At 38.2% G+C, this 21,178-nt stretch overlaps 1 protein-coding gene across 2 annotated transcripts; it reads right to left on the reverse strand.

Moving 5' to 3' along the window:
* Window positions 1-578: 578 nt before the first annotated feature.
* pygo2 (pygopus homolog 2 (Drosophila)) lies at window positions 579-20,397 on the reverse strand. Of its 2 annotated transcripts, none has more exons than XM_039752061.1 (3): window positions 19,942-20,397; window positions 11,238-11,287; window positions 579-3,276 (listed from the first exon to the last, which is right to left on the reverse strand). In XM_039752061.1, exons 1-3 carry the CDS (start codon window positions 20,000-20,002, stop codon window positions 1,930-1,932), a joined length of 1,458 nt encoding a protein of 485 aa, XP_039607995.1. In that variant the 5' UTR covers window positions 20,003-20,397; the 3' UTR covers window positions 579-1,929. The 2 variants fall into 2 exon arrangements, with proteins under 2 accessions (XP_039607995.1, XP_039608002.1); XM_039752068.1 differs by having other exon boundaries at window positions 19,889-20,035.
* Between the last annotated feature and the right edge of the window lie 781 nt (window positions 20,398-21,178).

The following is a 21,178-nucleotide window of genomic DNA, read 5'->3' on the forward strand; positions in this document are numbered from 1 at the left end:
TGAGAAATAAACATGCGTAGAGAATGCTTTATCTAGTGGTAGATTGCTGCACCTGCATTGCCACTTTTTCCTGATCCCTGTCCATTTCCACTACACTGTTCCCACACTAAGAGCTGCAGAAGGATAATCTACTCATATCTGTACCTCGGCTGAACCAATTTGTCAAATGAGGAAACACTGTTAAGACACGCCTGCTTGCTAACCACAACCAGTCAGGCAGGTTGGAATACTTTACAGTTCAAAGACAGCCTAGTAGTTTTTCAAATTTGAGATTTTGGATATGTTCAGAAGGAATTACTCGAGCAAATCAACAATTTTTAAATACTATTATCTGAATACTGTTTTTTTTCGTAATAAAGGTCAAAAATCAGATTCACCTTTTCCTGGCCCTACCTACCATGAAACATAGTGCTGAAAGCCAACAGGACCACCAGAAAGAAATGTCCAACCTGACACATTAGACTAGGATAACACTGTTTAATACACAGCGGGCAGGCAGTTAATCAAGCATATCAAAGCTACTTTAGAGAACTACTGGCTACTGAATCAGCTACCGCAGTTAAGCTCCTAGAAATAATTAAAAAAAAACACGGTGCGACTAGACAAGTACTGGCCTTAACATATATATGGCATCTAAAATAAAAAGTTATACAACACCCAGGAAGGACTGTGGATCACACCTCCCATGTCTAGTGAACACAGTCATATTCTGTTTTAATGCTTTTGCATCCTTGGGGTGAAGAACATTAACAAAAAACACTGCCGTTGTAGCACAATCCTCAGTCTGACAGGCACAGAAAAGACTTGCCTCACCAGTTATGACTTTATGATGCATACAATAGTAATTCATTTGATACATCCAAGTTAAACTCTATATATTTTTATAAAAATTAAATTTAAACTATTAAAATTCTATCCCGATTTTAAATGCCAATTGTGTCCAACATTTCATATTTCAGCCCTCACAATCAAGGCGACAGGAGAAACCAGAACTCCTGATACAGTGTGAACTGGATTGTGGTAAGGTGGCGTCAGTGTAGATTTTGAAACTTTTGGATCAACCCAGCTCTAGAGTCCAACACAAGACCAGAACAATGTCTAGTGAGTTAAGAAGCAACCGAACCCACATGAAAAAAAAATGAGTAACAGGATAAAAATGCAGTAGAGCCAGAAAGCAAACGAATGAAAAATCAAGAGAATTGCTTAGGGATCCTAAGTAGTTACAAGAAGTAAATGTTTAGTTTAAATCAATATCCTTCTTTGTTTTGCAGATTCCAAGTGCAGGGAAGACAACCGATTTGGAAGGAGAATATATGTTATTATGGTTACACCATCCTGCTCTTATATACAATACATACCGCGGACGTTCAAGCATCTCTTTCTGTGAATCAAATAATTTTATCTAAAAGCCAAAGGTTTATTCAGAATAACATGCAATGGTAGCATTGCTATCCTGAGGCCCACCCATTCCCTCCCCCAATGCTGTAAATCTGTGCACCTACAAACTCTGAACACTCAACAATACAGCATCATGTCGTCATGCTACTAACTCTTTATCCTTCCTGGCAGAAACCAAGAATCCAAATGATTTGCTCGTATCTGGAACAGAGGCTGCGTTTGCTTCCTTTGGTAAACAGTGGAATTCACTCACTGCCAAGTGCTTCTTCAGTTAAGCAGCAAGCTCAGAATGAAACCCAAAGTGAGGTTTTCTTTGTAAGCTAGCTCTTTGTTTGACTTGGATCACCAGAGTTTATAAATGGGACAGTTAAGTCCAATTTCAACTAACTTTTCAAAGAGACTTATAAAAGTAGTTAATCTTTTCTTTTGTGCTTATATTATGTAAAGAATTCTAAGCAGCTGTGAACTCACTGTAGCATCCAAAAGGAGGCGCTAGTCAGGCAAGCTTCCAAACACGATAATCTGACCAGATCAACCCTCGTTTGCAGCTACAAGCTGCCCCAAACCTTCACGAACATACACCGACTGAATCTCTTTGCTCTTGAGACAGAAGTCGCAGGCCCACACAGCTGAGCTTTCCCTTGTCAGAAGGCTGTATGCTGTTTCAGTCATCCCGGTGCATTCACGATGAAACCACTTCTGACATGAAGCCTCACACAGAATGGCATCCTGGTCATCATGTACTTCAGACAGGCAAAATCCACAGGGAAAAACCAGGCCACTGCCAGTACCTGCTGTACCAGGTGCTTTGGAACTGTTGATCTGTGGTGGGGGAGTAGGAGCTGAAACCTGACCAGGTCCACCTGGTAATGGTCCTCCATTACCACCACCACTCCCATTACCAGCACAGTTATTCGGGTGAAAAGAACCCGGTGGCAGCTGTTGTTTTGGTTGGTTATTGGGTGCAGCTTGCTGTGGCTGCCCCCCATTCACAGGCCCTGCGATAGGCCCTGAGCCAGGACCTGGAGGAGAGGTATTAGGGGCCGGGGGTTCTGGATGATTTGGGTGAGAGGGATGATTTGGAAAGGCACCAGGGCCAGACTGTGGTGGGTTAGAAGGAGGAGGTGGAGGGGCAGATGGCTGCTGATGGGGGTGGAAAGCTTTAGAATCATCACCACCAATTCCTGGAGTGCTAGGGCTAGTGAAGTGGCCGTCTGGGCTAGGGTAAGGTCCTGACTGGAGGCTGTTGAGGTTGTTCATATTATTAAGGCTATTATTCATGTTAGACATATTGTTTATCGCATTTGGAAAAGGTCTAGGGCCAGAAAGGCTGCTGAATGGATGACCACCTTGCTGCTGCTGTTGCTGCTGTTGCTGTCCAAACCGTGGGTGAGATGGTGGACCACCTCCACCTCCACTCAGTGCTCCAGGAGAAAGCATGGGATTAAACCCTGCCCCAGGGTGCATTGGTCCTGGTGGGCTAAAATTTTGAGGAATGTTGAACTGTGGACCAGGAGGAAATCCTCCACCAAGGTTTCCACCACCATGCTGTCCAAAACCAGGCAAACCAAATCCTCCTGGTCCCATCTGGTGATGTCCAGGGGAGGGGAAAGGAGGCCTACGAAGAGACTGACCAGCTCCCCCATAAGGCACCCCTGGACCAGGCATCCTGAGACCACCACCGCCTCCATATCCTCCTGGACCTGCAGAACCAGGACTGTGTAAGAAAGGCCCCCCAGTGGGAGGTGGCCCAGGTGGAGGACCAGCACCTCGAGAGGGTGGTCCAAAGTCATCTTCAAAAGGGTTAGAAGCTACAAGGTGGTCCACCATTGGTGTGGGAGGTGGAGCAAATTCTGATAAGTGAGAGAAAGCAGCGCCCTGTATAAGAGGATAGAAGAAAAAGGCAGTGAGTAAGCAGACAAAAACCATGAACAGTTAACATCTTGTCACTTCTTTTAGAAATAATTATATTTACAAACTTGAAAATCATCAATTGCCTGTTTAGCTTTTAAGGAGCATGCTCCAAATATTTTCTTAATGTTACTTAATCTACTTACTTTGTAGTGGTGGCCAAGAAAATGTTTAATGTTATATTTTCATGTAGAAAGGAAAAGAAGTTTGACATAACAGAAGCCAATAATGACCAGTTCTATACAATGGCAAACAATGTTAAAAATATGCCCATTGAAAAATAAAAAAATAAAAATAAATAAATAAATCACACTCATGATGCATAATCCACATGTCTGGTACCTAAACACTCACAGGAAGCACATTTTCAATTGAAGACAGGACTCCTAACCAACGAATGACAGGGAAAGGCAAGTTTTCAAGTCAAAAAGCGAACGATAGCAGACATGGATTATATGGATTACATGGATACATCTATTGTTTTTGCATGGATGTTTATCGCACTGTTTGCCATAGTATAGCACTGCTCAATAATGCCTTCGGTTATATCATAAATTTATTCTATACATTATGCATGAAAACAGGAGGTTACAAATTTTTCTTGCTCACCACTACAGAGTACACAGGGTAAGGAACATCTAAAAAAACAGTTTCTACGTGGAATATTCTTTTAAGGCTATATTTTTATTTATTTATCTGTTTATACTAAAGGTGTTCATAGCAAAACAATATACTGTACATTTTAAATGTAGTTAAAAATATGATTTTAGCTAGTACCTAAAGACATCCAGAGCCACAGGCTGAAATTTCAGTAAACAGATTTGAAAGAAAACACAACAAAGCAGTAAACAATAAAAGCTATCCATTTTCTACATCTACTTAAACGTCACAGAGAACTGGATTATATCTCAAAAACAAAAGTAGAAACTAACCCTGTAAGGGGCACCAGACATAATGTTAAAGAACTGTGGCAGGATAACTGTATTATATGGTTTTTCAAGCAATTTTACAATGGTGTCTAATTCATCAAACAAACAAATCCATATATTTTTCTTCACAATGCTAAATACTTTCAGATTAGGCTTACTACAGTACAAATATAAATGGTATTTTTTTTCTTTTGAATCAGAGGTTCTCTATACATTAACGTGCAGGTTTAATTGATAAGCAATGTGGCACATGTGTGGGCATGTGAGCAAGTCTAATCTATGATGGAGTGGCACCTGGTCTTGGATTGCATTATACACTATACTGATGTTCAGGATGCCTGTGTCCCAAACTGGAATAAGCAGGTTTAGAAAATGCATAAACTAACTAATGTACAACACATGTTAACTGATATTACTGTATATCCAAACATAGCAGCAGAAAAAACTGCTGTCCATTTTGCTAAAACCCCCTGCTTACTACAGCACTTAATGTCATTGGAAATATTTTACACTGTAAAAAACTGCAGGAGTCTCAGATCTCATTATTGTGGATAAATACCACCATGTTATTTACACTGAAAACCATTGTTGATTAATCTGGCAATTATTTTGTTGATTAATCGATTATTTGGATTTTTAAAAAATCATTTCAAATTAAAACACAAGGTGCATGAAGTGGAACTTTTCACCAAATAAACTGATTTGAACACTTGTAGATATTTTAAGCAAAATATATTTTTTTATACTACATTAACATAAGAAGACATTGAAAATATAGAAACAAAACAGTACCACTTCTGGCTCTGGAAGTGCAATAAACATGCGTACACAATATATACTTAAAATCACAACAGTTTCCAATAAATTAAGTAAACTCAGAATTTGGCTAATGTATTCAGAATCACTCCAAACACACACATAATAATTTATATTAAGGTTTTTTTTCAGTTTCTGGCAAAGCATTATGTAAATATCTGACCACCACATTATTAAACCACGGAAGAATCTGTTGTACTTGAATCCGATTGAACATCTCTGGAGAGATCTTAAAATGGCTGTGCACCGACGCTTCCCATCCAACCTGATGGAGCCTGAGAGGTGCTGCAAAGAGGAATGGGCGAAACTGGCCAAGGATAGGTGTGCCAAGCTTATGGCATCATATTCAAAAAGACTTAATAATAATAATAATACATTTTATTTATAGGCGCCTTTCAAACACTCAAGGACACCGTACATTATACACAGCAACCGACAAACAATACAGTACAATGTTTACATAGAGAAGGCATGATTAAAAGATGAGTTTTAACTGAAGACTTAAACAGAGAAAGTGAATTAATGTTTCTAATCTCAGGAGGCAGTGCATTCCAAAGTCGGGGGGCAGAACGACTGAAAGCTCTGTTCCCCATTGTAGAAAGACGAGCAGAAGGAACAGTCAATTTAATTGAGGATGATGATCTAAGAGTACGGGAAGGGGTGACAATGTGGAGAAGGTCAGACAGATATGGAGGGGCTAAATCATGAATAGCTTTAAAGGTTAGCAGAAGGATTTTAAACTCAATGCGGAACTTGACAGGAAGCCAGTGAAGTTGATGCAGAACAGGAGTGATGTGGTGAGTGGAAGGAGATCGTGTAATAATACGGGCAGCTGAGTTCTGGACTAGTTGAAGTTTGTGAAGAGTTTTTTGAGGGAGACCAAAAAGAAGAGAGTTACAATAGTCCAAGCGAGAGGTGACAAGGCTATGAACAAGAACTGCAGCAGAGTGTGGGGTGAGAGAGGAACGGAGACGGTTGATATTGCGTAGGTGGAAGTAAGCAGATCGTGTAATAGTATTGATGTGTGAAAGAAAGGAGATTATTATCCAAGATGACACCAAGACTTTTGGCCTGAGAGGATGGAGATAGCGTACAGTTATCAATTATAAAGGGGAAGTTGTGGAATTTGGATAATGTGGATTTTGTACCAATGAGAAGGATCTCTGTTTTATCAGTGTTGAGTTTAAGAAAATTAAATGTAAACCAGTTTTTGATTTCGGCCAAACAAGTCAGTAAGGGCGGTAGGTGGGAGGGTAATTGTAGGTGAAGTTGAAAAGTAAAGCTGGGTGTCATCTGCATAACAGTGAAAATGAATATTATATTTCCTGAAGATATTGCCCAGAGGAAGGAGATAGATAGTGAACAGAAGGGGGCCCAGGACAGAGCCTTGAGGCACGCCTGTAGTAACAGATACAGAGTGAGATGAAAATGATTTGAGCTGTATGAATTGAGAGCGGCCAGAAAGGTAGGATACAAACCAATTATAGACATTATGGGTGACACCAATGGAAGATAGTCCATTGAGAAGAATGGAATGAGAAATGGAGTCAAAAGCCGCACTCAAATCAAGTAAAATGAGAATAGAGAGTAAGCCGCAGTCTGCTGCCATTAGAAGATCATTAGTTATTTTGATTAATGCAGTTTCAGTACTATGGAGGGGGCGGAAACCAGACTGGAATTGTTCATACAGGTTGTTCAGAGATAAGTGAGAGTGGAGCTGTTTGGCTACCACTTTTTCTAGAATTTTGGATAAGAAAGGTAGGTTAGAGATCGGACGCAAGTTGTTAAAATTAGCAGGATCGGCACCGATTTTTTTTAAGATTGGGGTTATTATAGCAGTTTTGAGTGAAGTAGGAACAATTCCAGTTGAAAGAGAAGAATGGATAATAACAGATATAATATGGAGTAAAGATGGAAGACAGGCTTTAACAAATGATGTAGGTAAGGGGTCAAGCAGACAGGTGGATGATTTAGAATGAAGAATTATATCTGATATTTCTAAGGTGGAGGGAAATTGAAAGAAAGAAAATGGGTGAGTAGATGGGAAGAATTCAGAATGAATAGTGTCAGTGGATTGCAAAGCAAGGTAGTGGTGGATACTCTCAATTTTGTTCATAAAAAATGACATCAGGGAATTACAAAAGGCATAAGAGTAAAAATGTGATGGCCACAAATCAGGGGGTTGTGTGACACGTTTGAGGAGTGAAAACAATGATTTAGTATTACCTTCATTCATGCTGATTATATTAGAATAGTAGGCAGATTTAGTTTGATTAATACAATCCCTGTAATGTGCAAGATGGTGGAAATACATATCTTTGTGAACCACGAGCCCAGTTTTTTTATAGAGTCGCTTGAAGCTGTAATTGCTGCCAAAGGTGCATCGACAAAGTATCGAGCAAAGGCTATGAATACTTAAGTACATGTGATTTTTTTATTTTTAATAAATTTGCAAAAACCTCAAGTCAACTTTTTTCACATTGTCATTATGCGGTGTTGTGTGTAGAATTCTGAGGAAAAAATGAATTTAATCCATTTTGGAATAAGGCTGTAACATAACAAAATGTGGAAAAAGTGATGCGCTGTGAATACTTTCCGGATGCACTGTACATCCCTTGACACTGACTCTGTACCATTACTCTGAAAATCACTTCTGTAACCCCAGTGTTAGAAAAAGTCTAGTCTTAATGCTAACAATTTGAACAATTTTGACCTCTCCCTCACTTCCCCCTTTCTATTTAAAGTTCTTGATCATGTTGTGGCCTACTACATCACTAGTTTCTTAATTTGTAATAAGCTGATGAAAGCCTGTCAGCCTATTTTCAGAACACAGCTCAGCTATGAAGCTGCTCTGCTTCGAGAAACTAACAATTTGCTTATGGTAGCAGACTCAGGACAAATCAGCATATTAATTCTTTTAAATCTTAGTGCAGCACTTGATTCTGCCAAGCATGGCACTCTACAGTCCAGAATGGAAGAATGGAGAACATTCAAGTATCTCTGGCACTGCCCTCCAGTGGTTTTAGTTCTAAATGACTACAGGCAAGAGCTTGTTAGTCTTGGCAACAGCAGGTCCAGCTTAGCACCAGTAAAACAAGGAGTTCCTCAAGGCTCTGTCCTCGACCCTCTGCTGTTCTGCATCTACATGCTTCGCCTTGACTATATTATTTATATCTCTGGACTGGGTAATCAGTTTTTATGCAGGTAATACTCTGATCTATCGCACTGTTAAAAAACAAAAAAAAAAACCTTCCTCAGATTTTTCTCCGCTTACAACTTAACTCAGTGAAATTAAAACCTGGATGGAGCGTAACTCTTATAAAATAAACTGCAACATTTCAAATGTTACGCGAATTGATACTAAACAAAATTTGATCCTTTTCAATTCTTTTTAGTGACGATATCATTGTAGACTTTTCTTTTGGAAGAAATTGTGTATTTTTTAAATTCCTCCCTTTCTTACTGTATCCACAAAAAAAAATCCCATAAAGAAACTTTCTTACTTTCACAATATATCCCAAGTTCACTCATTTTTCTCCTTTTCTGATACTGTGAAAGTTGTCCATGTTATATCCCAGAATGACTAATGTAACTCAATGGTGGCAGGGGTCCCTTTTAAACTGTTACCACAGCTCCAGTTGGTTCAAGACTCTGCAGTAAGAGTCCTAACACAGGCCTACAACAGTGAGCATGTAACACCCATCCTGCTCCACCTTTATTCTCTTGCATGATTGAATATAAAATTCTATTACTAATCAATACAACGTTAAATGCCCTTGAACTGGACTAATTCAGTAATCTCCTCCATCACTATGTTCCAGTTCTCGCACTAACGTCCACTGATTATTGTAATGACGTTGTGCTCCAACGAACCTGTGCACAATAGATGACAGAGCCTTCGCACCCAAAGTCTGGAAGCACAACCTCCCTAAATGAATAAGATCAGCTGGCTTGATTCATTCTTCAAAAAAAAAAAAAACACAACTTATAACACATGAAGGCATTTAACTTACACCGAGATTCTGCCCTTTCTCTCAGTCTACCTTCACTCTCCAGCTGCTCAAGAAATGTGCTTGTATCACAAATTATTTTATTTTTTCAGGGTTTTCTTGTAATATTTAGTATTTTTATTTTGGTTTATTGTCTCTTATTAGAACTTAGTCTTCTATTTATCTTACATTTAGTGTGTTATGCTTATATTAACTTGTATCAAATGTTATGTATTTGAATTTTTTTCTTCTACTTTTTCCACTTGTTGGGAGCATGTGAAAGATGCTATTTAAATAAAATGTACTAAAATGATTACTACATTGGTTACCAGTGTCCTTTTAGAACTAATTTTAATATACTCTATCGTGTATTAAGATCTCAATAATCTTGCTCCGTCTTATAATCCCATTATATTCTCAGTCACAATCTTAGATCCTCAATATTAGTTGCTAATTATTCTAATAGCAAAGAATGGTAAAGGCAACCTTTTATTGTTATGCACCAAAATCTAGAATGCTTTATTGATAATAATAAATATATTATTAATATTATTATTATATTAATAATAAATATATTATGAATAAATAATAACTTTGTTATTCTGCCTTTTCATACTTTTTTTGTGTGCAAGTTCTAATAAATTATAAAATCCATTATAATAACATATACTTTAAAGATTTTCAAATGTTGTCAACCTCTTATGCTTTTCCAGTGTTCTGTAGTGCCATCTTGCGCCACGGTCATCTGATCACAACCCTTTTGGAGTAATGTGGATGCTACAACTTTGACAGTACCCACTGCATCTAATCTCCTGCTATGGTGTATCAGATCAATAATGAACTACTTTGGCATATTTAAATTTGGTGGAACTCTCTGTGGGTGATGGACAGTCCTTTGGCCTTGAAACCACCAGATGTTTATTTTCTCCACCATCTCGCCAGCTTAAGTTTTTATTTTCATCTCCTCTCTGGCTCACTAATCCTGGTATCAGATTGTCCACTGTTACTATTACAGATTTAAAAAGACAATGTTTGCTTAACAGTAATATAAGCCATGCGCAAGGACTCTTCCATTTCTGTTACTTATTTACATGTATTTTGTAGATTTGTATTTACTTCAGTTATTTATTATATTTTTTCTTTGCATTTTTAATAACTTCTTGTAATGTGCTCCGAGAACATATTGTATGAAAACATGCTGTATAAATGAAATGGTGGTGCTGAATTAATTGTCTGTCTGTTGGTATTATACTACTGTTATTAGTCTGTGGGAAGCATACAAGTAAAAAGTTTGTCATATTATGTGGACATGACCATAAATTTGATCTTGAACTAATTACATAGCCAGGAACACTCCAAGCAAGGCTCATGACACAACTATAATAGTGCCAGTCTGCTAACTGATTGGTTTTCCTTATCCAAACAAAGCAGCAGAAACTGTCACTGAAGAGCACTTCCTACAAATACTGCTGTGATATCAGCGAGTGGAGGAGATAGTAGTAAGGAGCTCACATTTGGCAGTTTTAGAATCATATTTTGAAAAATTAATCACTACAAATTTTTAACATGTAGTATAAAACAGTCAAACAGGGAGGTTAGTTTTAAATGCAAGGTAAATAAAAATTGATTTTGTTTTACCTATAAAGGAGTCATAATGTTGGCCTTTTCTGTTACGTTTTATAGCAGTAATACAGTCCACAATTGAGCATCAGCTTCAGAGATAATAAATTAACATTTAAAAAATAAATACAAACAAGTTATGTTTTCAAGCCTTCTATAAAAGTGTATTAATGCCTTGAGTATACAAGCATTTCTTTTCAACAGTATTTCAACTTTACAATGTGTTTTAGATGGGATACTGTCTCTCTCTCTTTGACATTTAACAGAAGCGGGTCAAGAGAGAACAGAAAGGGCAGATTAAGGTCTACACAGCAGTTCTTTAAACAGTTTAACTCTAATTATGTTTCAAATAGAGTATAAAAGGAACATTTGTAATTTATAATGGTGTAAGTTGGTCTTTCAAATGTCACTGTGATTTAGTTGTGTAATGTTTCCAACCAGCATTCCAGCAAAAATGTAGCTCTAATTATAAATGACTTGTCCAAAAAAAGCGAAAACAAGAAAAAAAAGAAAAGAAATTGAATTAACAATCACTTCCCTATTACCAAAAGACATTACAATGCATGTTATTTACCTGAGCACTTGACTTTCTTTTCTTCTTTTCTGGGCTCTTCATATTTACTCCTGTGGAAATAATGAATATGTCACTTAATGAGCCAGAATTAATCAGCTATAGAGTTGTTATATGAATATTGTCAGTGATGCACACAAACGGAGTAGAGATATTCTGACTTGTGGGCCAGCAGGCGCTCTACTAAAGGACCACTTAAAGGGTTAATATACATAGCTGAACTTTCATTTTTACAGTCAAAAAGTGAAGAAAAAAAAGGAACAAATAAACAGACACCCACCCACCCTATTTCATAAATACACTAACTGCATAACAGCCAAACATTCAATTACATGACAAAACAGAACCGATAAATGGTTCCATCTTTCTATGTCTATTTTTTAAAATATTTACTAAGTAACATTAAAGCAAACACCCATAGAAATGTCTGTGTCAAAACCAATAGAGCTATGGGCTAATGTGCCATAAAATGCAGGCACAGGACTGAGGCCACAATTATTGCATTGTGAATCAGTTTTGCATTTTTATAGCTAATTTCAAAGTAGAACAATAATGTGGGATGTCAAAGACAAACAATGAAATATGTTATGGTACCACAGATCTGTCCACTTTAAAACGCAATTGCAAAATATTGCTAATCATTTTCTCTACATACTATCATACTAGCCTGCAAACAAATCTTACAGTAAATTAACAAAATGATAAAATGTTATTTAGCTCTTAGCTCATAAGTGGAACTGTTTCTTATTCTATCCCAGAACTTCATGTTTCAAATTCTTACCTTTTATATGAGATTTAATGCTTTGATACTATTTTCATTCAAGTATTACTTATTGAGCATGTCTGTTGCTTTTATATTTGTGAAGCCCTTTAAGCAGAGGAAGGGCGCTCTGAAAATAAATGTATTATTGCTAAGATTAAATTTAAAAATGTTAAAAACTAGCTACCTTCAGCACTTTCCTAGCCGGTAAGTAATATGTTCAAAAACACTGGCACAGAGTTAAAACCTCCATTCATTTGCAACAAGTTATTTCTTGGTCAGAAAATGTAGTAAAAATTATAAACAATTATACTGGAAACCCAATCAAATACTAATTTTAGTATTAGATCAGCAGAGCAAAACCATACCTGGGCAATTACCTTGTCTTTAGAATGGAAACCTAAAATACTTAGGAGAAAGTGACAGTCTGGCCTGTAGGTTTCTCCATCATGAATGCTGTATTAGTGAGTCATCGGGAAAGATAAACATGGACAGGACTATCACAAGAAAGCGGGAAGCAGGGAGTGTTCAAAGACAAATAACAGTAAATATTCTGAGCTTGCTTCACACCAGATTTTACTTTTGCTCTTTGCTCTCTTTATGTTAGGATAGATGGCCACTGACTAAGCTCACGCATTTTTAGTCATACGAGCGCAGTGTAATTCTGTAGTTAAGAGTTGCTTTTTCCAGCTTTGTCTATTAGGTAAGATCAAGCCTTTTTTTATCTTCTAAGGATCTTGAGAAAGCTACTCATGCTTTTATCTTTTCTCACCTTGATTACTGCAACTCGCTGTATTCTGGGATTAACAAATCCCTGATACACAGGTTACAGTTGGTCCAGAATGCTGCCGCTCGCTTTCTGGCTGGGGCAAGAAAGTCTGATTCTGTTTCTCCAGTATGAGGTTCTTTACACTGGCTGCCTGTCAGTTTTCGAAATGATTTTAAAATCTTGTTGCTAGTTTTTAAATCTTTATATGGGCTTGCTCCTGCCGATTTATGTAAATTGTGTCCTTTACACCAGCCATCTAGAGTGCTTAGATCTTCTGGTCAGTTGGCTCTTGTTGTCCCTCGTACCAAGTGTAAAACTAAGGGGGACAGGGCTTTTGCAGCTGCTGCACCTCGCCTGTGGAACTCTTTACCTCATTACATAAAGGAGTCGTCTACAATTGAACTGTTCAAAACAAGATTAAAGACTCATTTCTATTCACTTGCTTTCTGTGACCTACAGTAATTCTGATGGTTTCCTCATTGTGATTATGTAATCTTACTTCTATTTATTATTTACAGTATTTTATTTGTATTCTTTTATTTCTATTTTTGTTATTTATGTTGTCAGTTTTTTTTTTTCTTCTTTTATTGTAAAGCACTTTGGCCACAGCATTCCTATGTTGTTTTAAATATGCTATATAAATAAATTGATATTGGAGTATAAGACACCTGCATACCATCCTTACTTATGAATTAAAGTGAATAAAATGTAACACTAATTAACTCTAAATAATAAAAAAAAACTGACTCCAATGCCTTGTTTAGAATACAAAATTAACGGAAAGGCCACCCCCCAAACTTGTTAGGTGAACCAGGGAATCAAATCCAAGGTCTGTGAGGCTGTGCATGTGAATGAAATGAAGTCTTGTAGCCATTGCTGTCAGGAAGGAACTTCACAACACTGTGATGGTGCTGGACAGACAGATATATTAAGACTTCTCCTCAACCATGTAGCCAACGGTATGCCATACTGATTTTTTCATAAATTGTCACTTTGGTACAAGTGTAAAAACATTTTCCTCTATGTGCAACCCAAAATAAAAATGGAGATGAAATGCTACATAATGAAATGTTGTGTTCAATTAATTTAAAGCCTTCATCATATCCTTTATGGTACTACCATTAGGTGGTGTATTAAAAACAAGACTTTACAATGACACCAGATAAGAGTCCTTCTCCGAGAGTGATCAGCTATAACAGAGAAACTTCAAGCCACCTAAACAAGGTAAAGATGGAGTACTTGCTCTCTTCCAAAATAAAAATACCTAAACCCAAGCTCACTTTGCTTCACCTAAGTTATCCTGAAGTATCTATTAACAAAAATAAATAAATAAAAAAAGGAGGGTAAGAAATAAAGGGGATGATGGATTATGTTCCAAAATGAGGTTTACAGCTTTTTTTGGTTTTATTATACTTTACATAAGGAGATGTTCGGGGCTGTAAAGTGGAGAAACAATTAGTGCTCCCACCACAAGCTTACAGAGACCTGGATTCATATTCATGCTCTGCAACAAACTTCTACATCTTCTGAGTGTAGCTGGATTTGTTCCTCTCAAATCCCAAGATGTGCTGGTTAAGTTAAATAAGCATTATTAAGGGTTTGTTCATGCTTTGTGCCCAGTACTAGAGGGATTAGAGGAAGATTCAGAAAATGGATGGACAAATATTCCCTTACTCTGGTCCATAATTTTCTGATCAGAGAACAGACAGCCTTTTCCTGTGGTGTGATAGAACATCTTTTGACCTTTTCTGCATCTCCACTCTTAATTACCCTACTAATTAAGATCCTTAATTAAAATATTAAATGATGATAACTGATTGTTTACAGCTTGTGCCAAGCTCAGCAGGGGCTGAACTGACTGCAGTGATAAGGGCAGCCTGCCAACGTGCAAACAACAAGTGAACATCAGCTCTTTTGTTTTTATCCAGCACTGGAAAAGTGTGGTAAAAGTGATCCAGTTGTGAGACTGTGTACTGGTAGTGGACTCTGTCATGTAGACAGTTTACTTTCAGCAGCATTCACTCATTCAACACAATGTAAATTCATTGTTTAATTACAGTCACCAGGCCTAACTAATAGTCACAATACTTGAAAAGGACCTAATAGGTGGGAGATGTACCTCTATATGGGCTACAACTGGACAGCACTTGCACACTTCTTGTTTTTTTCTCTGTTAAAACAAAAATGTGGATTCTTTATTGCTATGTACTGTAAACAATGTGTGACTGCTTCAGCTCACTGCAACACATGCAATTTGTAGAAGCGAACACTGGATATTTCTAACTGAATACTACATTAATGAAAGAAGAAATTTACAAGGAATACCCTGCCTGGCCAAAATGAGGTGTGGTGGAAAGCCTATTTGGCATTTTCACCCATTGCTGCTGAGATAAATGTGGTTTCCTGAAAACAGACAGAGCACATGGGCTCTGATAAATGCATGGATTGACTGAGAAGCACATGGTATTGATAATAACTACCAATACTGCCTCACAGCTCCAGAAACACACACTGAATCCCAGCCCAGTGACACTGTGCAAATTTAGCACCTGCTCCGAGTCTGCTTGGACTCCTCTAAATATTCAGGTCTGCTTTCAATATCTCAAAGTTGTACAATTTGCATTGATCACTGTAATCTAAATCTGACCTTTGTGAGTGAAAGTATGTACAGGTAGATGTGACCTATCATATACTGGTGAGATACTGCATGACAAAATGACCTCCTACTGTAGCTGTGCACATTATCTCTCTATTATAAAAGAAAATCTTGAGACGAGACAAGACTATTGCCAAGAGATATTTTTCAAGTTGGTAGAGGGGGTCCCAATCTCCTCTCAACCATTTCCAGTTAATGGTCCACGGCCATAGTCCTCTCACGTCTCATTCATGTGAATGGTTTTGTTACACACAGTTCTTGTGCTTTCAGCTCTTATAAATTTTTATGTTTTCCTCACTTTAAAATTCCCAACTTATTACGTCCAAATCTTATTGAAGAATTTTATCGCCAAGGGTTATCAACAGAAGAAATGAGTACACGGGCAATCCTACCACAGAGAAACGATGAAGACAAACGAATTAATGCGAAAATTGTCGATCAGTTACACGGCAAATTGGTTAAAGGTGTATCAATAGACTATGCTGAAAAAGTTGGTGGTGATAGTGTGGAAGACGAAAACACCAACTTACAATATCCCACAGAACATCTACAACCGTTAACACCGTCTGGTCTTCCACCAGCTGAATTACTGTTAAAAGAAGGATGTCTCTTAATGTTATTGCGGAATTTATGTCTGAGTGATGGCCTATGCAATTGGACAAGATTAGTTGCATTGAAAATTGGTCAAACAATTCTGACATGTAAAATTTTAACAGGCCACAAGAAAGGTAATGTAGTACATATTCCGCGGATAACATTAGACACCAAAAGGAGATTGTGATATGCCATTCGTATTAAAACATTTACAGTTTCCCATTAGAATAGCTCTTGCTATGACAATTAACAAATTACAGAGACAAACATTTGAAAAATTCGGTTAATTTATTAGAGAGAAAGAAATGATATTCACTCACGGCCGCATATATATGTTGCATTGTCACGATGGAAGGCCAAACACCGAATCAAAATCCAATGCAATACTGAAGAAAAGTTAATTCCAAATATTGTTTTTACTGAAGTTTTGCAGTAAAAGTATAAATTTAAAAAGTATTTGCGTAATTTCAAAGCCAAACAAAACAAAAACGTAGAACGCAACATGAAACATAATTTTATTTCACTTTATTATGCTTTACTATTTTTTACCATGGTTAATTACTCACCATAATGTTAATTAGGTCTATTATGCATATGTAACAATTCCCATGAAAATAACAATCTGTTCCCATACACAAGCAGCTGAGCCACGAAGTGGCTACTGTGTAGCGCCCACCCAGGGGTTGACAATCAAAGCAAGCAGAGTGCAGAGCCCCCTAGTCTACTATACAATAAAACACTAAGGTCTGTGTGTCCAGTCTCTTGATTAGTTTCATTTTGGTACGACTGGTCATTTTGACTTTGGTGATGCTATCAAAAGGGAGGTGTCGGGCGCACAAGGAGGAGTAAAGACATATGAAGCACACTGAGGGAGTTGCCTTCAAAGGTAGCAAGTATAAAACAAGACAGGGTGTAAGAAAGGTGCCTAACAAATAATGAAGGAGTATGAGACACAGGCTTTACAGGAACACACTTGAGCGAGGAAACACCGGTGAGGAGGCATTCACAGACGCAAATATGAAGGAAAGGCGCCTAAAGTACACATAGGGAGAGGCAGCAAATAATTTTTAATTATTCTATTACCTGTCTGTAACAGGTACCATGGCTAATTATAAATTAAATGAAAGAATGAATCTCTCTTTCAAAGTCTTCTTGTTCTTTTTCTTCTTTTAGCAGCTCCCGCTAGGGGTCGCCACAGCGGATCATCTTCTTCCATATCTTTCTGTCCTCTGAATCTTATTCTGTTACACCCATCACCTGCATGTTCTCTCTCACCACATCCATAAACCTTCTCTTAGGCCTTCCTCTTTTCATCTTCCCTCGCAGCTCTGTCCTTAGCATCCTTTTCCCAATATAATCAGCATCTCTCCTCTGCACATGTCCAAACCAACACAATCTCGCCTCTCTGACTTTGTCTCCCAACTGTTCAACTTGAGCTGACCCTCTAATGTACTCATTTCTAATCCTATCCATCCTCGTCACACCCAATGCAAATCTTAGCATCTTTATCTCTGCCACCTCCAGCTCTGTCTCCTGCTTTCTGGTCAGTGCCACCGTCTCCAACCCATATACCATAGCTGGTCTCACTACCATCCTGAAGACCTTCCCTTTCACTCCTGCTGATACCCATCTTTCACAAATTACTCCTGACACTCTTCTCCACCCATTCTACCCTGCCTGCACTCTCTTCTTCACCTCTCTTTCACAATCCCCGTTACTGTTGATCCCAAGTATTTAAACTCATCCACCTTCGCCAACTCTACTCCCTGCATCCTCACCATTCCACTGACCTCCCTCTCATTTACACACATGTATTCTGTCTAGTTCCTCATGACCTTCATTCCTCTCCTCTCTAGAGCCTATCTCCACCTCTCCAGGGTCTCCTCAACCAAATCATTTAACACATAAATTAAACTACTAATATTATTATTCTGCTCAATTTAAACAGGTATTTTCATTACCAGAAAGCATATAATTTAAAAAAAAAATGTATCGATTTCTAAAACACTTTTCAGTCCCATAGAAATATCCATTCATTTTCAGAGCATGCTGTGAGGGGCAGGAGCCGCTCCCTGCAGCGCTGGCTCAGTGACAAAAGCTCCTTTTTGACAGAATTCTGCTCAGTCACGTGTCACACACCCACTCACTCTAGATCTATTAAAACTTGCCTGTCAGGCTAATTGCAGGCCTTTAGACTCCAAGAGTAAATCGGAGTCCCCTGTGCAAACTTCTCACAGACAGTAACCAGACCGGAAATTGACCCGAGATTTCCAAAGCAATAATCTGCGTTTCACCATTCTGCCATACACAAAAAGTTAACATTGGCAAGTTATATGTGTAGTAAGTCACAGTGAGAACTTACATCAAGCCCCTGACTAAATGATGTCATTTACATTTTTACTGGATCATCAAGCCTCAGTAGTCCAGCTACCACAACACATCTGCAATAATGCCTTTTAAACTAAAAGAGCACAAAACATGGCAGAAAATGTGGATTATGACTTTGGACTTCAAACTCCAAGGTTGTGGGTTCAAACCCTGCTTCAGACATTGTGTGCCCATAAGCACGTTACTTCTCTGGACTGTGCTCCAGTTGGAAAAATAAAAGAAATTTAACCAGCTGTATCTCTCAAATGCTGTAATTCGCCTTGAATAAAGGCTTCAGCCAAATAGAGTAATGATAACAGATTCTCTTCAGCTTTTTATGCACAGCCCTTGCGTGTCAACGCACACACATTAAAGTGAACAATATGTAACAAATACAAAAAATAATTTAAAAAAGTCAAAAATGCTGAACTGCATTTATTTGCTTAAAGTTGTGGTCTTCCATTTCTACAACAGAAAAAAAAAATTAACTCTGCCTAAATTTTTAAAAGTGATCTTTCCAAAGGAATATGTTACAACTGTTGCGTTACTAAATTAACTTGTATTTTTTTCACAATTCAATCTCACCAATTTTCTACAACGGAGTCTGAATTATAAAGGGCTGAGATTCGACTTCTCTCTCAGTTTGCCATACAATGAAATCTGCTCCAAAAACAGAATCATTAGTTAGAGTATCAATGTTCCGAGTTGGTGTCTTTCCTGGAAATAGTTGTAGTTGAGGCAAAACAGGAACAGACCCTGGACGGGGCGCCAGTACATCGCAATGCATAAGCATAAACTAACAAATCACGCAGAGGTCATCCACTAAAACTGAAAATACAGCTTGCATTTTCAAAGCTTTGAGTAATTCACTTAATATTACAAATACATAAGGCGAGTTTACTTGACACCAATCAAACTCATAAATTTAGCAAGATTATGTGTCAGAGTATAACACAAACATGGGATCAGCTTTGCATGCGTGAAAGAGAGAGACTATGTATGCGTACACCGTCATCTCAATACAATTCCATGAACAAGAACGGGTTGCGTTGTTTAAACCTATTTCGATGAATTTACGTTTGTGTAATAATGCTCACCATGACAGGCACAACGTAAAATACGAACTGATTTAATGTGTTTCGATCAAAACCTCATCTTAAACTAAAACAGTAAGAAAGTCACTGAATCTGTAAAACACTGGAAATACCGAATTAAGACCCCAAGAATACAAGGTTTTCATTTAGTATATCTGGTTTAGTAACTCTACAGCTGCTTATTTAGTTAAAACCAGTTTATCTTAGTAGAAGTGAGATTAATAAAGGCTCAGATTGTGCTAACATTGTTATAGAACTGAAGTGACAGAAAGCGAACCAAGACTGGCCGTGAACTGGACTATTCGTCCCTTCTATGGGCCTCCCAAGTGACAGGGATCGGAGGTGGTATGACAGCAAGTCAGATCCTGCCCACTGCCTTACAGTACTCCTAATAGTTAGCTATCGCTTGCCTACCTCTGCAATCGTTCCACAAAGTGGGGACGGGGCTCAACACCGAATGCCTGTACCTGCTTTGGCTCTCTTGCTGTGACCCAGTGGCGCTTGCAACTTCCCTAGATAGGCAGCCATCAATGGGCCTGGCTCGGAGCGGGCATCTTCTCACTTAGGAAAATGAGGGAAAATGTTCCAGTTGACCAGAGCGGATAGGGTCGCCCCGCTGCAGCCCCACAGAATATCTTGTCGAACACTGCTACGCGTCCTCTTCTCGGGCCCGGGATCTGGGTGAAATCACTGCGGGAACCACCGGCTTCAGCGCTGGGCAGCAGTGTACAGGACACCAGGCTCCCGCTCCTGGACAATCGTTGATAACCAGATAGCAAAGCGAGGCGAAGAGAGCGTGCACAATCGACGACAAAGGTGTCCTCTGCTCCTCTTGGTATATAGGCACTATTTATTTTAAATTAAACGCCAATACTAAGTCTAATGCAAAGCTCCGCGCCGGAACAATGAGAGGCAGCAACACCGCCGCACTTAGGGTGCTAGCATTTTGATGAAAATAAGGGGAGTACATATTTCCTTTAAGCGTCGATTGCTCAAATTAAAACTAACCACGAAGAAGATATTTATAAAATGTATAAAATATTACATATTTTAGGTACATTTATGTATATTTATATATATATCTCGCTTTAGTAAAGCAATTGATTAAAATTTCCACACAATCCCCCTTATTATCTACACGTAATGGTACTTCCTGGAATGTCTCATTTAAGCAGCAGACAGAAACATAAAGCTTATATTAAAGTTTATAACCCGTTTAGGTGCATCTTGTAATACTATTTCCGTTCCCAATGCTATAATTGCAGAATGACAGTTTAAGTAAATTAAAATCATCTGCAATACGTACTTATAACATTCTATCCTTCGTCTCTCTATACATTTGTAGCGCACACTCATGTGCTAAGCATGATGGGATGTGTAGTTTTTTGCGTAATCTATGAGCACAAGAAGCATTGTCCGTTGGCGGAGAGTTCGTGGGCCTTAAAAGAACATTCGCAAGTCACGCAAGACAAAAACATCTTTAAAATAAGGCTTTCGAGATCATAAACGTCGTTGTTTTTATTAAAAAAAACTATACTAGCCAATCAGGAAAGCCTCTGGCAAAATATCTTAACAACCATGCACACGTCCAGTATCTACCCATCCATCCAACCAGCAACAAGGAGACTGAACCCTACTTCTTTCTTAATGCACAACCAAAGTGTAGTAACACATCCACCTATGCCTTCAATGCAAATGTCGTGA

The sequence above is a fragment of the Polypterus senegalus genome, chromosome 1 (assembly GCF_016835505.1).
Source record: "Polypterus senegalus isolate Bchr_013 chromosome 1, ASM1683550v1, whole genome shotgun sequence".
NCBI classification, from domain to species: Eukaryota; Metazoa; Chordata; class Cladistia; order Polypteriformes; family Polypteridae; genus Polypterus; species Polypterus senegalus.

What these genes read in the sequence shown, in the direction of transcription:
- pygo2 (XM_039752061.1), bottom strand. Translation starts at nt 20,002, where the DNA reads ATGGCTGCCTATCTAGGGAAGTTGCAAGCGCCACTGGGTCACAGCAAG. An exon ending in CAGCAAGAGAGCCAAAGCAG is followed by an intron (nt 11,288 to 19,941) that starts GTACAGGCATTC and finishes TTATTTCCACAG; the next exon opens with GAGTAAATATGAAGAGCCCA. An exon ending in AAAGAAAGTCAAGTGCTCAG is followed by an intron (nt 3,277 to 11,237) that starts GTAAATAACATG and finishes CCTCTTATACAG; the next exon opens with GGCGCTGCTTTCTCTCACTT.